This window comes from Toxorhynchites rutilus, chromosome 2 (assembly GCF_029784135.1).
Source record: "Toxorhynchites rutilus septentrionalis strain SRP chromosome 2, ASM2978413v1, whole genome shotgun sequence".
Classification (NCBI taxonomy): domain Eukaryota; kingdom Metazoa; phylum Arthropoda; class Insecta; order Diptera; family Culicidae; genus Toxorhynchites; species Toxorhynchites rutilus.
Window position 1 is genome coordinate 51199015 of NC_073745.1, and position 21644 is coordinate 51220658.

A 21644-nucleotide genomic window follows, 5' to 3' on the forward strand; every position below is an offset into this window, starting at 1 on the left:
TCTTTCGGATGATTGTTACGTATACCAAGCCATACCGTAATTGTTTCATCAAAAGTACGTAAAAGACCGATACGATTAAAAGAATAAATAAATACTTAAGCAAGTGCTATAGAAGATATAAAACAAAGCCTTTATTCGAATACATGGAATACTACCATTTCACAAATTCCACATCAATCGCTCTGACACTCCACCCAAGAACCGATAATCTCACCCTTATCACTCACCAGATTTCGTTCCAAACCACCGCGCATTCATCTCTTTTGCGCTTTTATGTTGATGATCAGTCTTCAGTTGACTGGAGTGCTTCGCAGACGCCTTCCTCGCGATTCCGGTGTTTCTACAGAACAACTCAGTGGTGAGAGAAAAGTGATAAGAAACTGTGTGAAGCTGAATTAAAGCAAATCAAAAAAACAACATGATGCCCTTTGGCAAGGGACTGTTTATGGTATGGATCATTGTCTTCGCGCTATTCGTAGTGGAGCAATGCTTGGCATGCAGCAAAGTTCCTGTCTTCAACGGACGTCCGGTCACGAAGGAAAAGACACCAGGCGATAACGGATACCGGCTGGCAGTGCGGAATGATCCAAGTGGCTACGAACCGGGAAAGATCTATAATTGTACGGCAAAACACAGTGTATTGTGCAATATTACATTTATTAATGGCTTAAGATTTGTCAAGTGATTCTAGCTTACGACGAAAATAGTGACACCTCCCCTCGGCGCATGCCACAATCAAACGGAAAATGATTTTCTGAGGTCAAGAATTATCTCTTACACGAGAAGTGAAGTAAATGGATTACTCGCTTTCACAGCACAGTAATCATGAACGATGACAGTTTAATAACTGACGGGCACGCAAAATGAACGCACTGCAACTAGCCCATCATTGATAACGAGCGTCTCTGAAGTGTGTTTTGCGCGCTGCCAGAAGTACTCTGGCGATTCTTTGTTGCTGTAATGTACAGGAAGTGTTAGTCTAATACTTGAACATATGTTCGAGCAGAATTCCTCATTAATACATGGTTCTCGTGGAAGAGTGGTTATCGTCACATATATCATGAGATTCGGGTTCGATTTATGATTTTCAGGAAGATTTTTGAGCAGAGGAATGTCCTCCGACTCCCTTTGATATATAGCTGATATCTATACAGCCATTCCATGTCAAACCGATATAATGGTTCTCAGGTTTTCGTAAGAAGTGGTAGATTTGTTCTTTATCGCAAAAAATTAGACCCGTACTTGTGATCATTTCCGTCCTAGGGGTGATCCTAAAAATCACTTTTTTCCTAAAAAGACTTTTTTGAAAAATTCATAACTTGTGAATTACTCGACCGATTCTGATGGTCGATATATCAAATTAAAGTTCGTCACCTCGTCTTTTAGTACTTTTTAATACTTCACAAGTGGCAAGTAATTTAAATTTTGTTTTCGTTATTGTTGATTGTGTTTGTTTTTTAAGGTCTCATGGTCTCGGGACCAAGGGTACTATATATTTTTATATTTTTTCTAGAAAGCTGAGGATTCTTACATAAAATATTTCAAAACCAGAGATATGTTCTTTGTCTTTTTTAAGTTATGGTTTTTCAAATTTAACCGATAGTTCGGAATATTAATTATTTCCTTTTTTGCTATTCTCAAAAATTCATAACTTTTGAACTACTGGACCGATTTAGATGATCGATATATCAAATTAAAGCCCATGAGCCCTAGACTTCATTGGAAAAATGCTACATTACATTAACAAATATTACAAAATAATACTTTAAGAAAATGAATGTTGTTTTCGTGATTATTGATTGTATTTGTTTTTTATAGTTTACATGGTTTCGGGACCAACGGCGCTACATTTTTTATATTTTTTCTTGAAACCTGAGGATTTTTTACATAGCATATCCAAAAATCAGAGATGTGTTCTTTTTCGTTTTTCAGTTATGAATTTTTGAAAAAAATCGTTTTAGGAAAAAAGTGAAAAAAGTACTTTTTCGGACCACCCTAAAACGGAAATAGTCACCCAAACGAAAAAGACGGGTGGGTAATGTCGTGGACATAACCGGAGTGACGTAGGACTATACAAAGGGGACAGCTTTTGTTAAATATATATATTTTAAATATATTGTTTTATTTTCTTCTCCTACGTGAATACCTACCTATCTACCTGAAAAATGGATTAGTTTACTGTTTACTCTTTATGAATATGTTGATGGTTCTCAAAAGAACCTTTGGTGTTGTGTTTTTGTTATCACTCGATATTCCCATCTTGTTCGGTTAAACCTTCCTGTTTAGCTATTGCATTTGCCACTCGCCACAGCTTTCACAGTTGGAAAATTTCTTCCCATCCAGCTTGTGACATATTGTTCAGTAAATTACATTTAATGCGACTTTGCCACTCACTGAAACTAATTGTTGCCTTGCCGAACCGAAGCTGCTCTGTTCTTGATGCGTGTTTTCTGATTGTCGTGAGCAGCTTTGCAAGCCAACTCGAGCACTCCGACGGCCAAAACTCTATAATCGCTGTTAGGTATACTGGTGCTCCGGCACCAATCCGTCCGGCCTAGTTACCCTTGCGGAGCAATCAGTGAATGCGGCCAACAGGGAACTGGAGATCTGCACGGTTCGAGTGAGACTTTGCCTTTCCCTTAACTTGTCCTCCTTTGTTACGTCCACGATGCCGATGCCGTACAACCACACGGGTTTACGGTTTGAAAGAAAATAAGATATTTTTTTGGGGTCCGCGTGTTTTATACTCTAGCGCAATTTAAGAATTGGTGAAAATCAATAAGCTCAGAACAACTGCCAAATTCACATACTCATCATATCCTGGCAAACAAATTATGAAAAAATCAATTTGTGTTTTATTATTATTTTGGATAATGTTTTAGAAAGCATTGAACTGTATTTCCTAAACTCTTTTTTGGAAGGTTTAATGGCCCTGAAAAGCGCCTTGTTTTATGGAATGGTTCCAATTTAGAAAACTTAGTACTCGTGGTTTTGAAAAAAACCATTTCGAACGCCCTCGATGCCGCCTTGTTCTGGATTTGCCACCAAAGCAGTTTGTATAAAGAACAAACTTTTTTCTTCTGCTACCTGATGCCGTTTTGCGATTGCGTTTGCCACTCGCCACTCGCTGCAACTGCCTGTTGTCTTGATGTCCACCGAACCGAATGTGTTCTGTTCCGAATGCGGGTTTTCTTATCGTCGCGAGCAGCTTTGCCAGCTAACTCGATCACTTCGGCGGCCGAAACTATATAGCGCCGGCTAGGTGGACTGGTGCACTGGTACTAACGCGCTCGGCCTAGCTACCCTTGCGGGGAACTCCAGATCAACACGGTTCGAGCGGGATTTTGCCTTTCCCTTCACTTTTCCTCCTTTACCATGTCCAGACATGGCTGCTTGGGTTGGTTTGTTGATGTGTTGTGATGCGAACCGATGTGGTGTACGGTTTGAATGAGAATGATCGTTACGGAAGGAAGGAAGGTATTGTATTATAGAGACTTTAAACTTTTGCAGTTCATTCGTCTCTAGCCTTGAGAAAGGCCCTTTGAAAACTCTACTCTACTCTACTCCAGCACTACCACCTCCGCCCTCTTGCCTTGAGAAAGGTACTCGATCCATCGCCGTCCAGCTCGTCCAGCAACGATGTTGTCCAGTCGGTGCCACACAAAGAATGATCGTTACGGCAGTGGAGCGGGGATTTTTAAGCTGACTGGCTGGCTCGAGAATTACGCATGTGTGAGACTGCGACCAATGTTTCGTTCATTTTTTCTTTTTCCTTTCCAATCGTGCTTCATTCTATTTCGCTGCTTCTCTGGTTGCCCGTTTTGGTCGGTACGATATGAAGAGCACAAAATGGACCAATCAAAAATGGGCACATAGTGCATTTTGACAATGCTTGATATTTGACAATTATTCAATTATTTATCTCAAGAAAAATGAAATGTTATTCGTTATGATAGATGCGTAGATATATTTCCTATCAATTGATGCAAAAACCTTTGCGATCTATTGAGAAATGCTCGAGTTATAAGCGTTCCAAATCTTGCATTTTTTCCTACTTGTTCAGTGCCTAGATTTCCATTTCACCCCCTATATCTTACGGTTAGACGTAGTCCTACGTCAAAAAAAAAAAATACGGGTCTAATTGTTTACGATGAAGAACAACCACTTTTCACGAAAATCTGAGAACCACTCTATCGGTTTGACATGGAATGGCTGTATAGACAGACAGTCAACTCTCCCTAACTCGATATCCAAGGGGACCATCGAGTTAGGGAGGTATCGAGATACAGAACATTTTTTCATTTTTTTTTTTATGTCATAAATTGTCATATATTAGGGTAAGTGTCTCAATTAAGGTATGAATTTGAATTTTTGATTCATCCCCTCAAAGTGAGAAAACACCTTTCTCACATAAAAAAAATATTTTTCCAGAATATCTCAGGAGGTGATAGACGGCTATATTTCACGAAAAAAATCCTTCTACGCATATGTTCGAATTTCAACGATGACAGAGTTATAGAACTTTTGTTGTTGTTTCGGACTCTGTTGCCTCAGACTGGCTCTACATTGAAAAATACGCTACGTAAGCCGATTCGGTTGCTTTCATTTGAAAAATGAGAAAATTTAGTACAGGATATAGTAGTGGAACATCTAAATTAGTGGATTGAAATAACATTTTAGAAGTGGAAAATTTAAAAGCTAGTATTTTTTTTAAATTTGTAATTATTGATTTTATCACAAACTTTCATACTAAACTTGATTGTTTCTATCAGTCAAATTAAGCTCTCTAATGACTCTACAAATTGTTCTTTGTCGACCAACTTCTATCTCTCGTAATTTCGCTGCAATATCAATATAAACATATCCTGATGAAAATTAAATCAAAATCTTCAATAATCGCGATTTTTAACCCACTGTACTAATAAAAGCCACTTTTTTTACTCTAATGCTGAAAGGTTATTTTTTTTCTTGAAATTACTCATATTTGAATTATATTAAAAATAAACTTTTGTTTTTCAAACTGTATATAATCCAGTACTAAATTGTATATAATCGATTACGACCTGCATAAGTATGATACATTACCATTACACATAATTCTAGAATTAATACGTCTTTGGAAAAATTTTCGTCAAGTTGCATGATCCATTTCTCAAAAAGCATTGAGGCCTTGGTGTTGCTCTAGCATTTCACTGGTAATGGCTTCTTCTTTTTGAAACTTCGTGGGTTTTTACTCTTTCCATTGACCAGCAGCGGTCAATTCTTCCCCCGAAGAATAGAACCTGAGAGAGGTAAATTATTCTCTCTGGCTTTATAAGACAAAAAAAACCATTGACCGCTCCAGCTTTTCGATTCCGACCAACCTTATATGCTTTTGGTCTAGATTCAATTTTCCATTCCGATTCCATATTTTCTTTAAACACTACTACTTGATATCATACTTCGTGCAATACTGAATTCTTTTGCAGCTTCAGACCCCTTCCATCCATACTTTTCGACCTGCTCGATGATGCTCAAATTCTGTTATTTGGCTAAAAAAATCCCACTAAGTATTACTAAATGACGCTAGTTAATGCATACGTTGAGAAGGCAAAAGTTCCACAGGGAACGTGAACAAGAAGGGAGGTGAAAATCCATGGAAAAATAAAGGGTGTGTCACATCCAATTACATCACGGAAAAAACGCTGTAGAAATTCGCCTAGTAGACCGATCCTTTAGACAGTAAAATAAAAACTATTAAACAACTTTTGGCATTTTCTTTTTATTCATACTTCGAGCCCAAGCCCGTATGCTCGCACCTTCCTCTTTACCCCGTCCATAAGGTTCTGTACAACGTCAGGTTGTAGTTTTCTTTGAACAGAAATCCATTTTCTCTTGAAGTCCGCCTCCGATTTGACAACTTTTGGGTTCTTCCGGAGGGCCTGCTTCATAATCGCCCAATATTTCTCTATTGGGCGAAGCTCCGGCGCGTTGGGCGGGTTCATTTCCTTTGGCAAGAAGGTGGCCCCGTTGGCTTCGTACCACTCCAACACGTCCTTTGAATAGTGGCACGAAGCGAGATCCGGCCAGAAGATGGTCGGGCCCTCGTGCTGCTTCAATAGTAGTAGTAAGCGCTTCTGTAGGCACTCCTTAAGGTAAACCTGCCCGTTTACCGTGCCGGTCATCACGAAGGGGGCGCTCCGCTTTCCGCAAGAGCAGATCGCTTGCCACACCATGTACTTTTTGGCAAACTTGGATAGTTTCTGCTTGCGAATCTCCTCCGGAACGATGAATTTGTCCTCTGCGGAGAAGAACAACAGGCCCGGCAGCTGACGAAAGTCCGCTTTGACGTAGGTTTCTTCGTCCATTACCAGGCAATGCGGCTTCGTCAGCATTTCGATGTACAGCTTTCGGGCTCGCGTCTTCCCCACCATGTTTTGCCTTTCGTCGCGGTTAGGAGCCTTCTGAACCTTGTATGTACGTAGGCCCTCCCGCTGCTTGGTCCGCTGGACGAATGAACTCGACAAATTCAGCTTATTGGCGACATCCCGGACCGAACTTCTCGGATCACGTCTAAACTGCTTAACTACGCGCTTGTGATCTTTTTCACTGACAGAGCATCCATTTTTGCCGTTCTTCACCTTCCGGTCGATGGTTAGGTTCTCGAAGCATCGTTTTAGTACTCTGCTGACCGTGGATTGGACGATTCCCAGCATCTTACCGATGTCCCGATGTGACAACTCCGGATTCTCGAAATGAGTGCACAGGATTAATTCACGACGCTCTTTTTCGTTCGACGACATTTTTCCAAATTTACGAAAAATTGACAGTGAAGCATGGCCAACGTGATCTATACACTCTTATCTGATTATAAGCGAAAGCTGAAGATATAATTCCTAAAAATTAAATTTCTACAGCGTTTTTTCCGTGATGCAATTTGATGTGACACACCCTTTAATGGCGCTACGTCCGTTTCATCGAACTTTCATCCACAAATTTCATCCTCAATTCGCCTAAACCTAGGCCGGCGAGCTGGAAGCCTTTTGAATGAGTACGATGAATTATTGAAAATTCTTCAAATTACACATGCTCGGATTACAAAATGATAATCACGCTATTGTCATCAATCCTGACTCGCGCAACGCACAACGGCACGAGAGATTCAAAAGGAAAAACAATAATCTGCAGTTCATTGTCGACACACACCGTTCATACGACGCTTTCCATCTTCTTCTTCAATAGCACTAACGTTCCTAACGTTCGCTTTGTCAACGTAATAGTACTTGCGTAATTTTACGTACTTGAAATTTCTATTCGAAGCAACACGCCTTGAATGTATTCTGAATGACAAGTTCTAGAATATGTGTAAGACCAGTGCAAGTCAAAAAAAAAATTGTGAATAAAAAACCCCGGCCATTCTGAAGAGATAAGACGGGTATAGCATAAACGTTAAACAACGAGATCCCGCCACAGTTACTTCATTCATCATGAACGGTTATTCTCATTTTGAATTAATGTTTTTAAACATGCCGTTCGATTGTTTTTTTAGATCGTTGAAACATTCAAAAACACGTGCAATACATTAGTTATTTTTTATTCAACAACTAAAATATTCTCTAGAGATAATTTATCTGGAAGAACAACGTTCCCGGGTCATTAGCTATAAATTATTATTTCTCATGAGTAATACTACAGTGCCAAGGCAATGTACCTTTAGGTTCGTTAATGCCATCAGAGAAAAAGAGTAAACCTAAACCGTTTATGATCAAATTAATTTCTTTTGCTAAAATTGATGACTGTCTTCACAGCAGAATTGTTTTTTTATTACTTCTACAAAAGAATATATCAAAAAATAATCCCGTGGTTTTGTGCTTTTGGTTTATTTTTTTTTCTTTATTATAGTGACTTTCAACACATTTCGGCTGGTTCGTCACTTTTACTTCCATTTTTTTATGAATGTCAGGAGTGAGAATTGAACTCGTGATCTCTGCGTGAGAGGTATGGATGTTACCACTACGCCAGATCGCCTCCACTTGTGCTTTTGGTGAAAATACGAACCTTTCTTCGCGCCTCCTCATTTCTGTTGCGTCCCGAAACACACTGCCATTTTTTTAAACTTTTATATGTTAATTACCCCATGTTCACGAATGGATAGATTTATGAAGCAATTATGTGTGTTATGATCCTTTTAATAAAATCCACTCGATTATCACGATACCACTGAAACACCTCTCTGCTGATGTGACATATTGCCAAATCAGACATTCGCAGTTTTTTTGTGAGCTTTAATGTTTTTGTGAGCTTTAATGTGTTTGTGAGCTTTAATGAGCTTTAATTGTGTAAAAAATTTTGCACAGGATTTCAAAAGAAAGACTTTGTAAACAAACTGCTGTTGATGATTCCTGAGCCGACCACTGGGAGCGCTGTTCTGGACAAAAAAGCGTACCGATCCTGAATTCGCAGACCTTTACCATAGTTTCGTCGAATTTGAATAATGACAGCTTGCCAAATCGGATCAGTTCTTCGCCTTCTTGTGGCCTTAGCCAAAATTATTGGAGTAGATCCTCCGTTTGAGATTTGCACAAAAATGTTCTACCAGTCGTAGCTGGAGGACGGTGCGAGGGTTGGCAGTCTATGGTACATTGCAGCAGATTCATGTCCGCAAGGCATAGGACTAACAAGCTTATTCTCGTTTATGGCCGTATCTGACTTACGTTGGAACGACTCGATTCGAACAGTTTCGAGAAATACATTCTTGTTTTCGTACGAATCCATTCGAGCGAGATGCTAAGATCGTTAGGAAGTTTCAAGCAGAACTGTCAATGCGGAACTCAATTCAAGGGAACACATAAGGAAAATGTCAGTGGGGAACACGATATCTTGGCTCCTGTCAGTTCAATAGGGGTTCAATTTGGACGTCACCCATGTGTTTAAACGAGTATCTTCCGGTTGCAGCGACTATCATGCGAGGACTTACTAAGATTAACAACGATGCATGTGAATGTGCACTGATACTTTTTGATGAAGGCTGCAACTTCCGACAAGCGCTTCGTACTGTATATAAGGAAAGAACAGCGGCATCGACTTTTCCTTCTCGGTGATCGTCAGCCACAGAAGAACCGTCTTCAGGAACTTGATGTTAGATATATATTTGACGACATCGCTTATCTCCTTGATGGAGTAAGAGATGTACCTCCTCCACTGCTAGTCGTTGCAGTCCAGCGTCAAGTAGATCTCGTTAACCATTATGACCACGACGTTACGCCTCGCCGGAATGTTTTTTACCAGCACCTTCAGCCGTTCCTCTGTATGGTTGTGTGATTCATTCTATCAAGTATTTATATATTCTATCAACAGGGAATTTGTAATTTTAAATCTTCGCGCTAAACATTCTTAATTTTTTGTTTAAAGTTGGTACTATTGTCAGTGGTCTAAATGCCAATTTTGAGCGCGTTAATACTAATTTTGAGCGCTAACTTTTTTTACTCGACTATTTTTATATGGATAATTCTATCAGTCAGAGATATTAGGCCGTATGAATAAAAACAAAATTCACCTTTACTTTACTTCATTCGAGCAGTCGAGCAGTGAGATTAAGTTTTTACTACGTTTGGTATGAATAAAAGAAACAACAAAGTATTTACTTTTCGAAAATGGATGTTTAGCTGATTTCGTATGAATAAAACAGCATTCATCAAGTATTTACTTCGTTATTATCAAGTATGCTCATGAGCATACTATGGATCTGAAAACACTATCATTCGTTTTGATGTCATATCCGATTTATGTTTAATGCTGCTATCTTGCGCTTGAAGTTAAGCAAGTTAACGATCCGCATTGATGGCATTGAGCTTCGTTTACTAGTTTAGGGGAGCGTAAAAAAATTGATTGATTTTCAGGCGGAATGAACACGTTTTTAAAATTTAAATTATGAATGAAAAATAACCTTTCCGTGCCAATTTGGCATTCTGTTTAAATGAAAAACACTTTTGTTTGCAGGTGGTGAAAAAATCTTGTACGAATATTGTTTTTGAAGACAACTTTATATTATAGTGAAAAGTTTCAGTAATGATGTTGGAAATGTATAGACAAAGGGTTAAATAAAAGTCGGAGAAAAGTGTTTTAAGTGATTAAATAACATGCTGTGAACATTTTCATTTAAATTTGAAAACTGGCTTCGTGTCTTCTAATATGATACGTATTACACTAACGAGATAGGGACCCAAACTATGGTCCCTAATTGAAAGTCGTCACCAGACGTCGACACTATTCCTTTTTCATCGCGAATTCACGCTTTGTCAAAAAAAAAACCTTTTGAAACGAAACCTAAACAATCAGTTGATAGATGTTTGACAAAGTAAAAACTATGTTCGAATTCGAAAATCAAATTAGTAAAGTAAACTTTTATTCATACGGATTCAAGTAAATACTAGGAAAGTTTACTTTACTTGGAAACGGGCAGAATAAGTAACTACTTTTTTTTATTCATATGACCTATTGTGCGAAATTTTATATTGCAAACAAAATTTCATGTACCGAAACGTTGAAAATGTTGCAGAATACGTTTGGTGGCTCAACTATGCCGAAAACACTGGTGTATAAATGGCATAAGGCGACCGAGAATAGATGAAGACAACCATCCCCCTCTAATGAAAAAAATAATACAAAAAAAATCGAAAAAAATAAAAGGAATTGTGATCGGAAATCGTAACTTAAGTTTGAGAGAGCTAGCCCGTGAGTTAAATATCTCTCACGAGACCGTTTGTCATATTTTGGTTGATGTTTTGAGCATGAGAAAAGTCGTAGCACGAGTATTTAGAACCAAAAGAGCTCAATTCTCCTCACAAATTTCATCACAATCGAGTGGCTGCAGAAATGCTTGAAAGATCACATTCTGATCTCACGTTCATCCAACGCATAATTACTGGCGACGAGATATGGGTGTGACTTTTTTCTATGTCCAAAACACAAATTACCGTTTCGTGGGACCCGTTTGACAGCGATAATATAAATTTCGATGATAAATTAAGCATTTTCTTCGAAAATCGTATATTTTTGACAGATTGTATATCTACTTTATCGATCCAACACCATAGTGAGTCGATAGTGGTACTCATGTAAAAAATTTAATTTATACAATAAAGGGTGTGTCACATCAAATTGCATCACGGAAAAAACGCTGTAGAAATTCGCCCAGTAGACCGATCGTTTTGAAAATTTTAGACAGTAAAATAAAAACTATTCAACAACTTTTGGCATTTTCTTTTTATTCATACTTTGAGCCCAAGCCCGTATGCTCGCACCTTCCTCTTTACCCCGTCCATAAGGTTCTGTACAACGTCAGGTTGTAGTTTTTTTTGAACAGAAATCCATTTTCTCTTGAAGTCCGCTTCCGATTTGACAACTTTTGGGTTCTTCCGGAGGGCCTGTTTCATAATCGCCCAATATTTCTCTATTGGGCGAAGCTCCGGCGCATTGGGCGGGTTCATTTCCTTTGGCACGAAGGTGGCCCCGTTGGCTTCGTACCACTCCAACACGTCCTTAGAATAGTGGCACGAAGCGAGATCCGGCCAGAAGATGGTCGGGCCCTCGTGCTGCTTCAATAGTGGTAGTAAGCGCTTCTGTAGGCACTCCTTAAGGTAAACCTGCCCGTTTACCGTGCCGGTCATCACGAAGGGGGCGCTCCGCTTTCCGCAAGAGCAGATCGCTTGCCACACCATGTACTTTTTGGCAAACTTGGATAGTTTCTGCTTGCGAATCTCCTCCGGAACGCTGAATTTGTCCTCTGCGGAGAAGAACAACAGGCCCGGCAGCTGACGAAAGTCCGCTTTGACGTAGGTTTCGTCGTCCATTACCAGGCAATGCGGCTTCGTCAGCATTTCGGTGTACAGCTTCCGGGCTCGCGTCTTCCCCAACAAGTTTTGCCTTTCGTCGTGGTTAGGAGCCTTCTGAACCTTGTATGTACGCAGGCCCTCCCGCTGCTTGATCCGCTGAACGAATGAACTTGACAAATTCAGCTTATTGGCGACATCCCGGACCGACCTTCCCGGATCACGTCTAAACTGCTTAACTACGCGCTTGTGATCTTTTTCACTGACGAAGCATCCATTTTTGCCGTTCTTCACCTTCCGGTCGATGGTTAGGTTCTCGAAGTATCGTTTTAGTACTCTGCTGACCGTGGATTGAAAGATTCCCAGCATCTTACCGATGTCCCGATGTGACAACTCCGGATTCTCGAAATGAGTGCACAGGATTAATTCACGACGCTATTTTTCGTTCGACGATATTTTTCCAAATTTACGAAAAATTGACAGTGAAACATGGCCAACGTGATCTATACACTCTTATCTAATTATAAGCGAAAGCTGAAGATATAGTTCCTAAAAATTAAATTTCTACAGCGTTTTTTCCGTGATGCAATTTGATGTGACACACCCTTTATACAACTTTTTCGTCCTAAACTAAGCTTTTTATCTCTCCTATGTACGCAGTGTTCCTCGTTGGGTCTCGCACCCACATCAAGCTGCAGCAATTTTCTCACTTCATGCTAACAGCCCAAGCCACCAGTGGTACAGCTAGCGGTGCTCGCACCTTCATTGCGGGACCGAAGCGTGTCGGACGGTTCCAGCTGTTTAGCGACTCGTTGACCAAATTCTACGATCACTGTGTGAATACCGTGACGCAAGCGGATGACTTCCCTAAGACCGAGGTGCAGGTTATGTGGGTTGCTCCGGCTAGTGGCTCGGGATGCGTAAGCCTGTCGGCGATGGTATTCGAAGGGGAAGATTCCTGGTACTCGGATGATGGTGCCCTAACCAAGGTTCTGTGTGAAATCAAACCAGACCCGTCGGTGGTCAAGGGTGAATGTTGTGCTTGCGACGAAGCGAAATATAATGTGAGTGTCATATCTAGTCCTTATTTTGAATCTTATATCACCACGCTCAATCATAGTTCGTCTTCGAAGGGATCTGGTCCAACGAGACACACCCGAAGGATTTCCCGTTCGCAGTTTGGCTGACACATTTCTCCGATATTATCGGCGCTTCTCACGACACAAATTTCTCCTTCTGGGGTGAGAATCACATCGCTACCGATGGCTTTCGATCGTTGGCGGAATGGGGCTCCATTCGTCAGCTAGAACAGGAATTGCGCAGCAAAGGACCCCGGTTGCGCACACTTATCAAAGCAGCTGGACTATGGTACCCTAGAGTTAACTCAAACACAACCTCGAATTTCCGAGTGGATCGAAAACATCATAAGGTTTCACTAGCCTCCATGTTCGGTCCATCGCCGGATTGGGTCGTCGGAGTCAGTGGTCTGGATCTGTGCAGCGACCAATGTACCTGGGTTGAATCGCTAGACATCGATCTGTATCCTTGGGACGCAGGGACTGATAACGGTATCAGCTACATGTCAGCAAACTCCGAGACTCAACCAAGAGAAAGGATGCACCGGATCACTACATTGTATCCGGAAGATCCCCGAGCTCCCTTCTACAACTCCAAATCCAAGGAAATGGTCCCGCTGGCTAAAGTTTACCTCCGAAGAGAAAAGGTCATCCAACGTAACTGCGATGATGAGTTTCTCCAGGCGCAAGTTTTGGAACTGGCGGAAAACACAGAGGAAGTCACTAGACCCGAGTGTGAAACAACTGCATACAGTGAGTGGACGCCATGTTCGGTAACGTGTGGCAAGGGAATTCGAATGAGAACACGAGAGTATATACAACCTGACAAGGCAGCTCAGTTCCAATGCAATAGACAGCTGATTTCCAAAGAGATGTGCGTTGCCGATATTGCAGAGTGCCAAGGTGAGGTGCGTGAAGCAGATGATAGCTCAGAAGATATTCGCAAATCAGCTGCGAATGTAAATGAGGAGGGTGAGGGTATAGGAATATGCAGAACTACCCATTGGAGCGATTGGTCTGAATGTTCGGCCAGTTGCGGAATCGGTGTTACTATGAGAACAAGAACGTTCATCGAACATATGGGAAGGAAAAAGTGCCCACATATTAGCACAGGTAAGATATTTTCTCATCCTCAACCCATTTTCTCATTAAAATAGTTACATTTTATCTGCAGTTGAAAAGGAAAAATGCATGCAACCAGAATGCAGCCTCACTGACGTAGAAGTACCAGACTCGATGTGTCCCGTTACTTCCTGGAGCGATTGGAGTCCCTGCACAGCCACATGTGGTAAAGGAGTTAAGATTCGTACCAGGCTTCTGTTGGTTGGTCCAGAGTTGCAAGAGAAATGTTCTCAACGTGTTGAATTGAATCAGCAGCGTGCATGCACGGAAAAGGCAGACTGTCTGTTCGATGTGTTCACCGCTCGCGACATCTGCTCGCAAACTCCCGAAGTCGGATCGTGTAGGGGAAAGTACCAGCGATACGCCTACGATGGGGCACGAGATATATGTGTGCCTTTTCTCTACAGTGGATGTCGTGGGAATCGGAACAACTTTTTGACCAATGAGGATTGCGTTCAAACTTGTCGATCAGCTAGAGGTTAGTAGTAAATAAGTTTTCCAATGGTTTCATAATAATCGAATTATATTTTAGCACGATTGAACCATGAAGATGTACATTATCAAACAACTGCTGGACCCACTTCGGAGAAGGAGGAACTACCGGTGGACTGTGTTCTGTCGGATTGGACGGAATGGAGCGCATGCAGTGTGACTTGTGGAACAGGTCGATCGGAGAGGTTTCGCAATGTGCTAGTGCCCGCTCAAAATGGCGGACAACCATGCCCCAGTAGAGTTGTCAAACGACGAAAATGTACCGGACCACCGTGTGCTTGAAGAATCAATTCACGGCGAAGATTATGAGTTCGAAGTCAGAAAATAAAAAATCGTCTATTGTGGCATTTCATATGAATGTGTTAAATAAATTTACTGGAATCACTCAAAAAATTGTCACTCGCTTACGATTTTTTCGATTCGCTAAGTTGAAATCAGTCTTCCATGTTTCACAAAAAACACTGCGTCCGGAATAAACATGTCCACGCTGCTGTTCACAGATTTGTGTTTGAGTACAAACATGATTTTTTCGTACCTATGTTAGAAAATGTGACATGTTTGTATTCGTGGTATGTTTGGACATACGATGTTTAATCCCAATGTTTCACATGATGTTCGAACATGGTGTACAGTTTCTCTTGCATTTTCACCCCAAGCACCGGCAGTGCGTAGAGTAGAAGAAGCGAATCGGACACCACACCACCACCACTCAACGCGTGGTGTGTTGGTATGTTGACATGGAAAAAATGCTTTCCTTTCATGACATGCTTCATCAAAAATATCGGGCAAATAAAATAAACCTTTTTTTTCTTTTTTCTGAACAGAATAAACATCGATTGATATGAGAGTTTTTCACATTTTATATCATTATTTAGTGCACGCATCAATTTACATATTGAATTCATGTAACATTCGCTATTATTAGCTATTTGAACAAGTACTAAAATTGAATTATTCAGCAGTGACATGTTAGGCGTGACGCTAACCACTCGACCACGGGAGCAACAATTTTGGCTGGATCTTTGACTACAAATGGTCAATACTGCTTGTTCGCGACGATCGCGCCCCGAGCTATAAAACGAGCGGAAAAGAGGAGAAGAAAGATGATGCAATCGCATGTACACATAGCATATGTAGTGCAGTGTAAGTGTAGCTTTTAGTTTTTTCCTTCATTCAGTTTGTGATAACATCGAGAAATTAATGGTGTGTTTTAGCCGCTGAAATTTCTCTGCTGGTTCTGCTGTGTGCCGCTGAAGGTTGCATCTAAAACTAATTTTTGGGTATTTATTTTTTTGGTCAGCATTTGTACAACGTCGCCCGCTATGCAGTCGGCTCCCCAGACTTTAATTGCCAACATGCACGCAAAAAAAATAGAAAGCCACTTTCTATTCAGAGAATGTTTTCTTTGAACGAAACCAAGGATTATTTAATCAGACTTGCAAAATGTGCATGAACGATCTATAAACTTTTACTTAGTCGTGGCAATACATACACACACTCTTTACAGATACACGGGCCGAAGGTTGTGCAGTCCACTGATGATTCAACAAGAGCCAAAGGTTGTACCGCTCATGACAACTCTACACGAACTGATGACTGCGCCGGCTAGTGATCATTCTATCCTGGATTCCTCGAGTCGAAAAAGACGCACCACGCTAGATATGGGGTGCAGACTAGGGGGTCGTTGCTGATTAACGGTCAGCTGCATCCCAATAGGAAGTATCCCATGTCGGGCACACGTACAGAGCACTGAAGACTGCAACATCCCAATTATGAGAACACTTGTAATACTAACCTCGAGCCAACCGCGAGTAGTCGGTTACATATTACTAACATAGTTGTAAGCAAACATTGTCAAAATATTGAACTCCCGGCCCCGTTAGGCTGACGCCATATGAGCCTTAATAAAAATATATATTTTGGTGAACTTATAGCCTCTTAGTTCGTGCAATTTTTGAAATGCGAACTAAATTTCAAGTTCGTTTCTGTGAAAAAGTATTCTACGAAGAAATGTTTTGGTATGAATAATTTCTTTCCGTGTATGAAAAGAAACGAAACGAAAGCAATGAATACTGCGACATCGGGTGATATGTTTGTACATGATGTTCTTGAATTATAAACATCGTGTTTGTTTTCACATGTCTATGTTTGTGTATCATTGTTCGTGTTGGGGATAGACACTCAACACTAGCGAGAATCATGTTCGAATTCAAACAAAAACATGGAATTTTCACATCGCGTGGACATGTGTAAGTGTTTTTCGGAAGACTGGTTGAAATCATCCCGGCAGAGCTGTGTTCGTTCGGAATCGTTTCGATAACTCGTAGGAAGTGGTATTTAAAAAAAATCAGCGGAGTAAAGAGCTGGCTCTTCCCTCAAACAAATTGTATATGTTTTCAAAGGAATATCGTAGCGAGGTCATCTGCTTTGTGTTTTTGATTTGATTTACAGTCTCATCCATTTCACTCATGGTAGGGCAACGGGTGTTATGAAAAAAATTTGGTCGACTTAAACTAGATACATTTATTTTGATCATGTATTTGCTGCAGCTGCAGCTATGACAAAAAAGGGTACCAACGTTTTCAAGCGGAACCCCAGACTCTCCGTCCAAGATGTTGCAAACAAGATGGTAGTCCACTTATTATTTTAGATGGTAGTCTCGTCTACAACCGTACATCAAGATAAAAAACAAGCCTAACTGTCGACTTATAATGAGGTGGTGACTTCAAATCGATGTAAGCTGTACACGACGATGCTGACAAAGTTCGATTGCTTAGTGATGGATTACGAATCCTACGTCAAGGCAGACTTCAAACAACTTTCTGGGCAGGAGTTTCTTGCGGAACCGGAAAAAAAACCATTTGAAGCGAGAGACAGTTTAAGGGGGTAGTACACTATGAACATCATAAAAAGTATGTGATTTTCGCGATTTTGTTCAACCAGAAAATAAATTACGATGATTAATATGATATCACAGTTTTATTAGGTATATATTACTTATCAAACAAAAAAACAATTCGTGTCTAATGGACTGTTCCTTGAATAGTCGCAACCGGTTCGTTGAACCCTTGCAGCCAAAATCTTGTAAACTGGTGGGAGTTCTACAAGTTTTTCTGGAGGATCAATTTCAACCAATGATTTTTCAACGTTATCTTGGATATATTTCCTGTCATCGTACGTAGGATTTATTCAAAATATTGATTTTTGACGAAATGGCGACATTTTTGTAAAAAATAATGCGTTTCTGCTTCAAAAATCGAGACAAAAACATTAACCAAAATTTTATTTTTCAAAATATAAAAAAATAAATCCTACATACGATGACAGGAAATTTAGTGGAGAATCTGGGAAAAAATTTTTCATCAATATCGGAAGGACCGTTCCGGAGGAAGAACTCCCACCAGTTCGCAAAACTTAAGGCCCATTTATACGTTGCTAGTAGCTGACTTGACAATGATTAGCTACTGACCCGGTGGACTCGCTTGACAATTGGTTGACTCGCCTTGTCCGTTCACACAGTGTGAGCTACTGGCGAGAAACTAGTTACTACGGCACGGGTTTACCAAGGAATGCCAGGCGATTTTTCAAATGTTCATCAAATAGTCAGAAACAGCAATCAGGTCCGAATTTGTCAGATTATTGATCTTGAATCGACTTCTTTATTGGCAGTTTTCGTCTTAGGTTTTCAGTTGAATGTATCATTGCACAATTTTATAGCGAAACACACGCTGATCGTGTTTAAAAATACATACTTTGTGCTGAATTTCTTTGAACTCAAGGTACTATCCGAAAAAAGCAGAAATAGAAAAGGATTCGGGCCAGGAATTGGATGCAAAAAAAGGAGCAACAAATACAATATTGAAGGAACTATACGATGAAATTCCCCGATATGCAAAACAAAATAACAACGATTTCGTTTAGAAACTATACTGGTTTTATTTGTTTTTCCAATAATTTTCAAGTCTATATCTTCGCAGATGTTCAAATATCTTGAAAATAGAGACATTTCTTTACATTTGGCATCCCTGATTAGAACGCTAAATTCTGTTGTTGACGTTTTGAGGGATGCGAGTGCAAGTAAATTCAAAAAACTTTAAAGTAGCTCGCACGCCGGATCACACATGACACTAACATGCATGATGTGTTCACACGGTGTGAGTAGCTGCACTGCAGTAACTGACTAGACCGACACGTATGCTTACTCGCATCGTCTGAACCCGGCTTTAGTTCTTAGAAAAACGTGTTTTTAATTCTGGATCCGCGCTCCTGACGCTAAAACTTAGGCGAACTAATTGGCTTGTAAAGGCCCATTTATACGTTGCTAGTAGCTGACTTCACAATGAGCAGCTACTGACCCGGTGAACTCGCTTGACAAATGGTTGACTCGCCTTGTCCGTTCACACAATGTGAGCTGCTGACAAGAAACCAGATACCACGACACGGGTTTACCAGAGATGCCAGGCGATTTTTCAAATGTCCATCAAATAGTCAGAAACAGCAATCAGGTCCGAATTTGTCAGATGATTGATCCGAAATCGGCTTCTTTATTGGCAGTTTTCATCTTAGGTTTTCAGTTGAATTTATCATTACACAATTTTATAGCGAAACACACGCTGGCCGTGTTTAAAAATACTTTGTGCTGAATTTATTTTATACTGAAGGTACTATCCGAAAAAAGCAGAAAGAAAAAAGGATTCGGGCCAGAAATTGGATGCAAAGAAAAGAAGCAACAAATACAATATTGAAGTAACTCTACAATGATGATCTCCGAGAGTACAGAGCAGTGTTGAGAATAACACCTGAAAAAGTGAGAAAACTGTTGGATTTAATTGCTCCACAAATATAACGCCAAGATACACTCATGAAGGATGCTAAACCTACAAGAGTGAAACTAGAAATGATGTGCCTTTCTTCTGGAATATCGTTCAGATTATTGTCGATATTTTTTAGAATCTCGAAAGCATCCATAGCTAAAATAATTCCGAAAGTATGTGGTGCTCCAAATGGCAGTCTAAAAGATTTTTCAAAATTTGATTTATTTCGCCTTGACAGCAGCTTCGTGTACCAATTTGTGAAATAAAAATGTTAGTAGATTTGCAGGAGCAATTAATACGCCTCAAAAACTAAAATAATGAATGAAAATCTACTTTTTCTAAATCGAATATGTATTCTGTTTCTTAGAACAATACTTTTTTGCAAGTTTTGAGTGAATTTTGAATTAAAATCGTGCCCGATAATGATTTTATATTTAGATCCCCAAGAAAACTATTTTTAAAAAACGTGCCCCGTCAGCGTGCAAAACTAAATAATAACGATTCCGTTTAGAAACTATGAGGGTTTAATTTGTTCTTCCAATAATTTTCAAGTCTATAAATATCTTCGCATATTTTCAAATATCTTAAAAATAGAGAAATGTAAAGACAATGTCAAGATTTGGCATCCCTGATTCGAGCGCTAAAATCTGTTTTTGACGTTTTGAGGGATGCGAGTGCGAGTAAATTCAAAAAACTTTGAAGTAGCTCGCACACCGAATCACACATGACACTAGCTGGCATGATGTGTTCACACGGTGTGAGTAGCTGCACTGCAGTAACTGACTAGACCGACTCGTATGTTTACTCGCACCGTCTGAACCCGGCTTAACTTTGGAACGGAGCATCGTACAAACCTGGGACAAAAACTATAGTAAAGTAGACATCCCAGAGAACATTTTAGGCTAGAAATATATGTTTTAGTTTTTTCAAGTTTCCATACTACCCCCTTAATACAAACTGCGTGTACAAAATCTGATCGTAGGAGTTGAATGAAAGGCTGGTGATTGGAATTCAGTCAATTGGAGATCATAGCTGAATATTTGTTCTGTATTTAATATTAATTAAACTTCCAAAAGTAAAATAATCTGATTTTCACATTAAAACGAGTTGACCAAATGTTGAAGTGTTCATATTCGGTATCATTCGGTACAGATGGTCGAGTGGCACTGTGCGTGTGTTGTGTATTGAGTTACTAATTTATAGTGTGAGTTCTGTGTTGTCACACCAATGTCCAATGAATCACGAAATATAGGGTTAGAGAGGTTTTAAATAGAAATAAAAATTATCTGTTTCTATTACAATGAAATAGAAACCGCTTATGACATAATGAGCAGAAATCTTAATAGCACAACTTTGCACTATTTCCATAGAGTACAGGTAATGCGCACTAAGTACTTACACTGAAAAGCACGGTTTATTCGCACAACGGCAATGCAACCAAAAGCCAATTTGAAATTTCACTAATCATCGCTTAGCCTTAACATATACCGTTGCCTTCACACTGATATAGCGAAACTGAATAGAAATCACGAAAAAACGTCTTTTATATTCTCACCCAGTAAACTTTACCTCACAGCTACGTTACTTTCTCGTCTTTTGAAAATTATACCGAAGTAATACCAGGGACAGACATACAGCTGTACTTGCGTTGTACGTGTACAGCGTTGTACAGGTACCATCGTACCATGACAGACATACTTTGGTTGTACATTGTACCGTATGTCAAACTGACAATCAGATATTTTTCCAATTTTCACCACATATTTCAATGAAAAAGGTTTTTATTTAGTGTCTAAACTATCAAACACAACAAAAAAGTTTCCAATCTGAGTTATTAACTGAAAAGAAAGTCAATGAAAAGAACGTTTATCAAGTGATTTGATTCTGCTTGTTCATGCTACCCACCACTAACCGTCTATGGCGCTGCGCACAGTACAACTGTAGCCATGTACAGCGGTAAAACAGGTCGGTACAGGTACAGCGATTGTACCGAGTTGCTTGCATGGTTCTAGCGCTGTACATGGTGACAGACATACAATTTTCGAAGTACAACGCAAGTACAGCTGTATGTCTGTCATAAGTATAACACATCTCCCATTGGTGGTAATAATCCAGTATATTGCAATGTTTTGCGATAAATGTGGTTATAATTTCTTTGCAGGATCTTTTCGCTTTTCAAACTTTGTGCCCATCGTATTAGTTTCGACTAACTGAGGTTTTATTCAGTTAAAATACGGAATCACTGTTCATTTTATAGCAACGGTTGTAACAGGCGTATCTAAAATCTTTCGACAGCAAATTGATTTGGAAAACCTGCATCTTCTGACGGT

At 39.9% G+C, this 21644-nt stretch overlaps 1 protein-coding gene across 1 annotated transcript; it reads left to right on the plus strand.

Moving 5' to 3' along the window:
* The first annotated feature begins 274 nt into the window (after window positions 1–274).
* LOC129765369 (spondin-1) lies at window positions 275–14887 on the plus strand. Its single transcript, XM_055765617.1, has 5 exons — window positions 275–620; window positions 12471–12874; window positions 12931–13999; window positions 14061–14486; window positions 14541–14887. Exons 1-5 carry the CDS (start codon window positions 419–421, stop codon window positions 14780–14782), a joined length of 2343 nt encoding a protein of 780 aa, XP_055621592.1. The 5' UTR covers window positions 275–418; the 3' UTR covers window positions 14783–14887.
* Window positions 14888–21644: the final 6757 nt, after the last annotated feature.

What these genes read in the sequence shown, in the direction of transcription:
- LOC129765369 (XM_055765617.1), top strand. Translation starts at nt 419, where the DNA reads ATGATGCCCTTTGGCAAGGGACTGTTTATGGTATGGATCATTGTCTTC. An exon ending in ACCGGGAAAGATCTATAATT is followed by an intron (nt 621 to 12,470) that starts GTACGGCAAAAC and finishes CTATGTACGCAG; the next exon opens with TGTTCCTCGTTGGGTCTCGC. An exon ending in AACTTGTCGATCAGCTAGAG is followed by an intron (nt 14,487 to 14,540) that starts GTTAGTAGTAAA and finishes ATTATATTTTAG; the next exon opens with CACGATTGAACCATGAAGAT.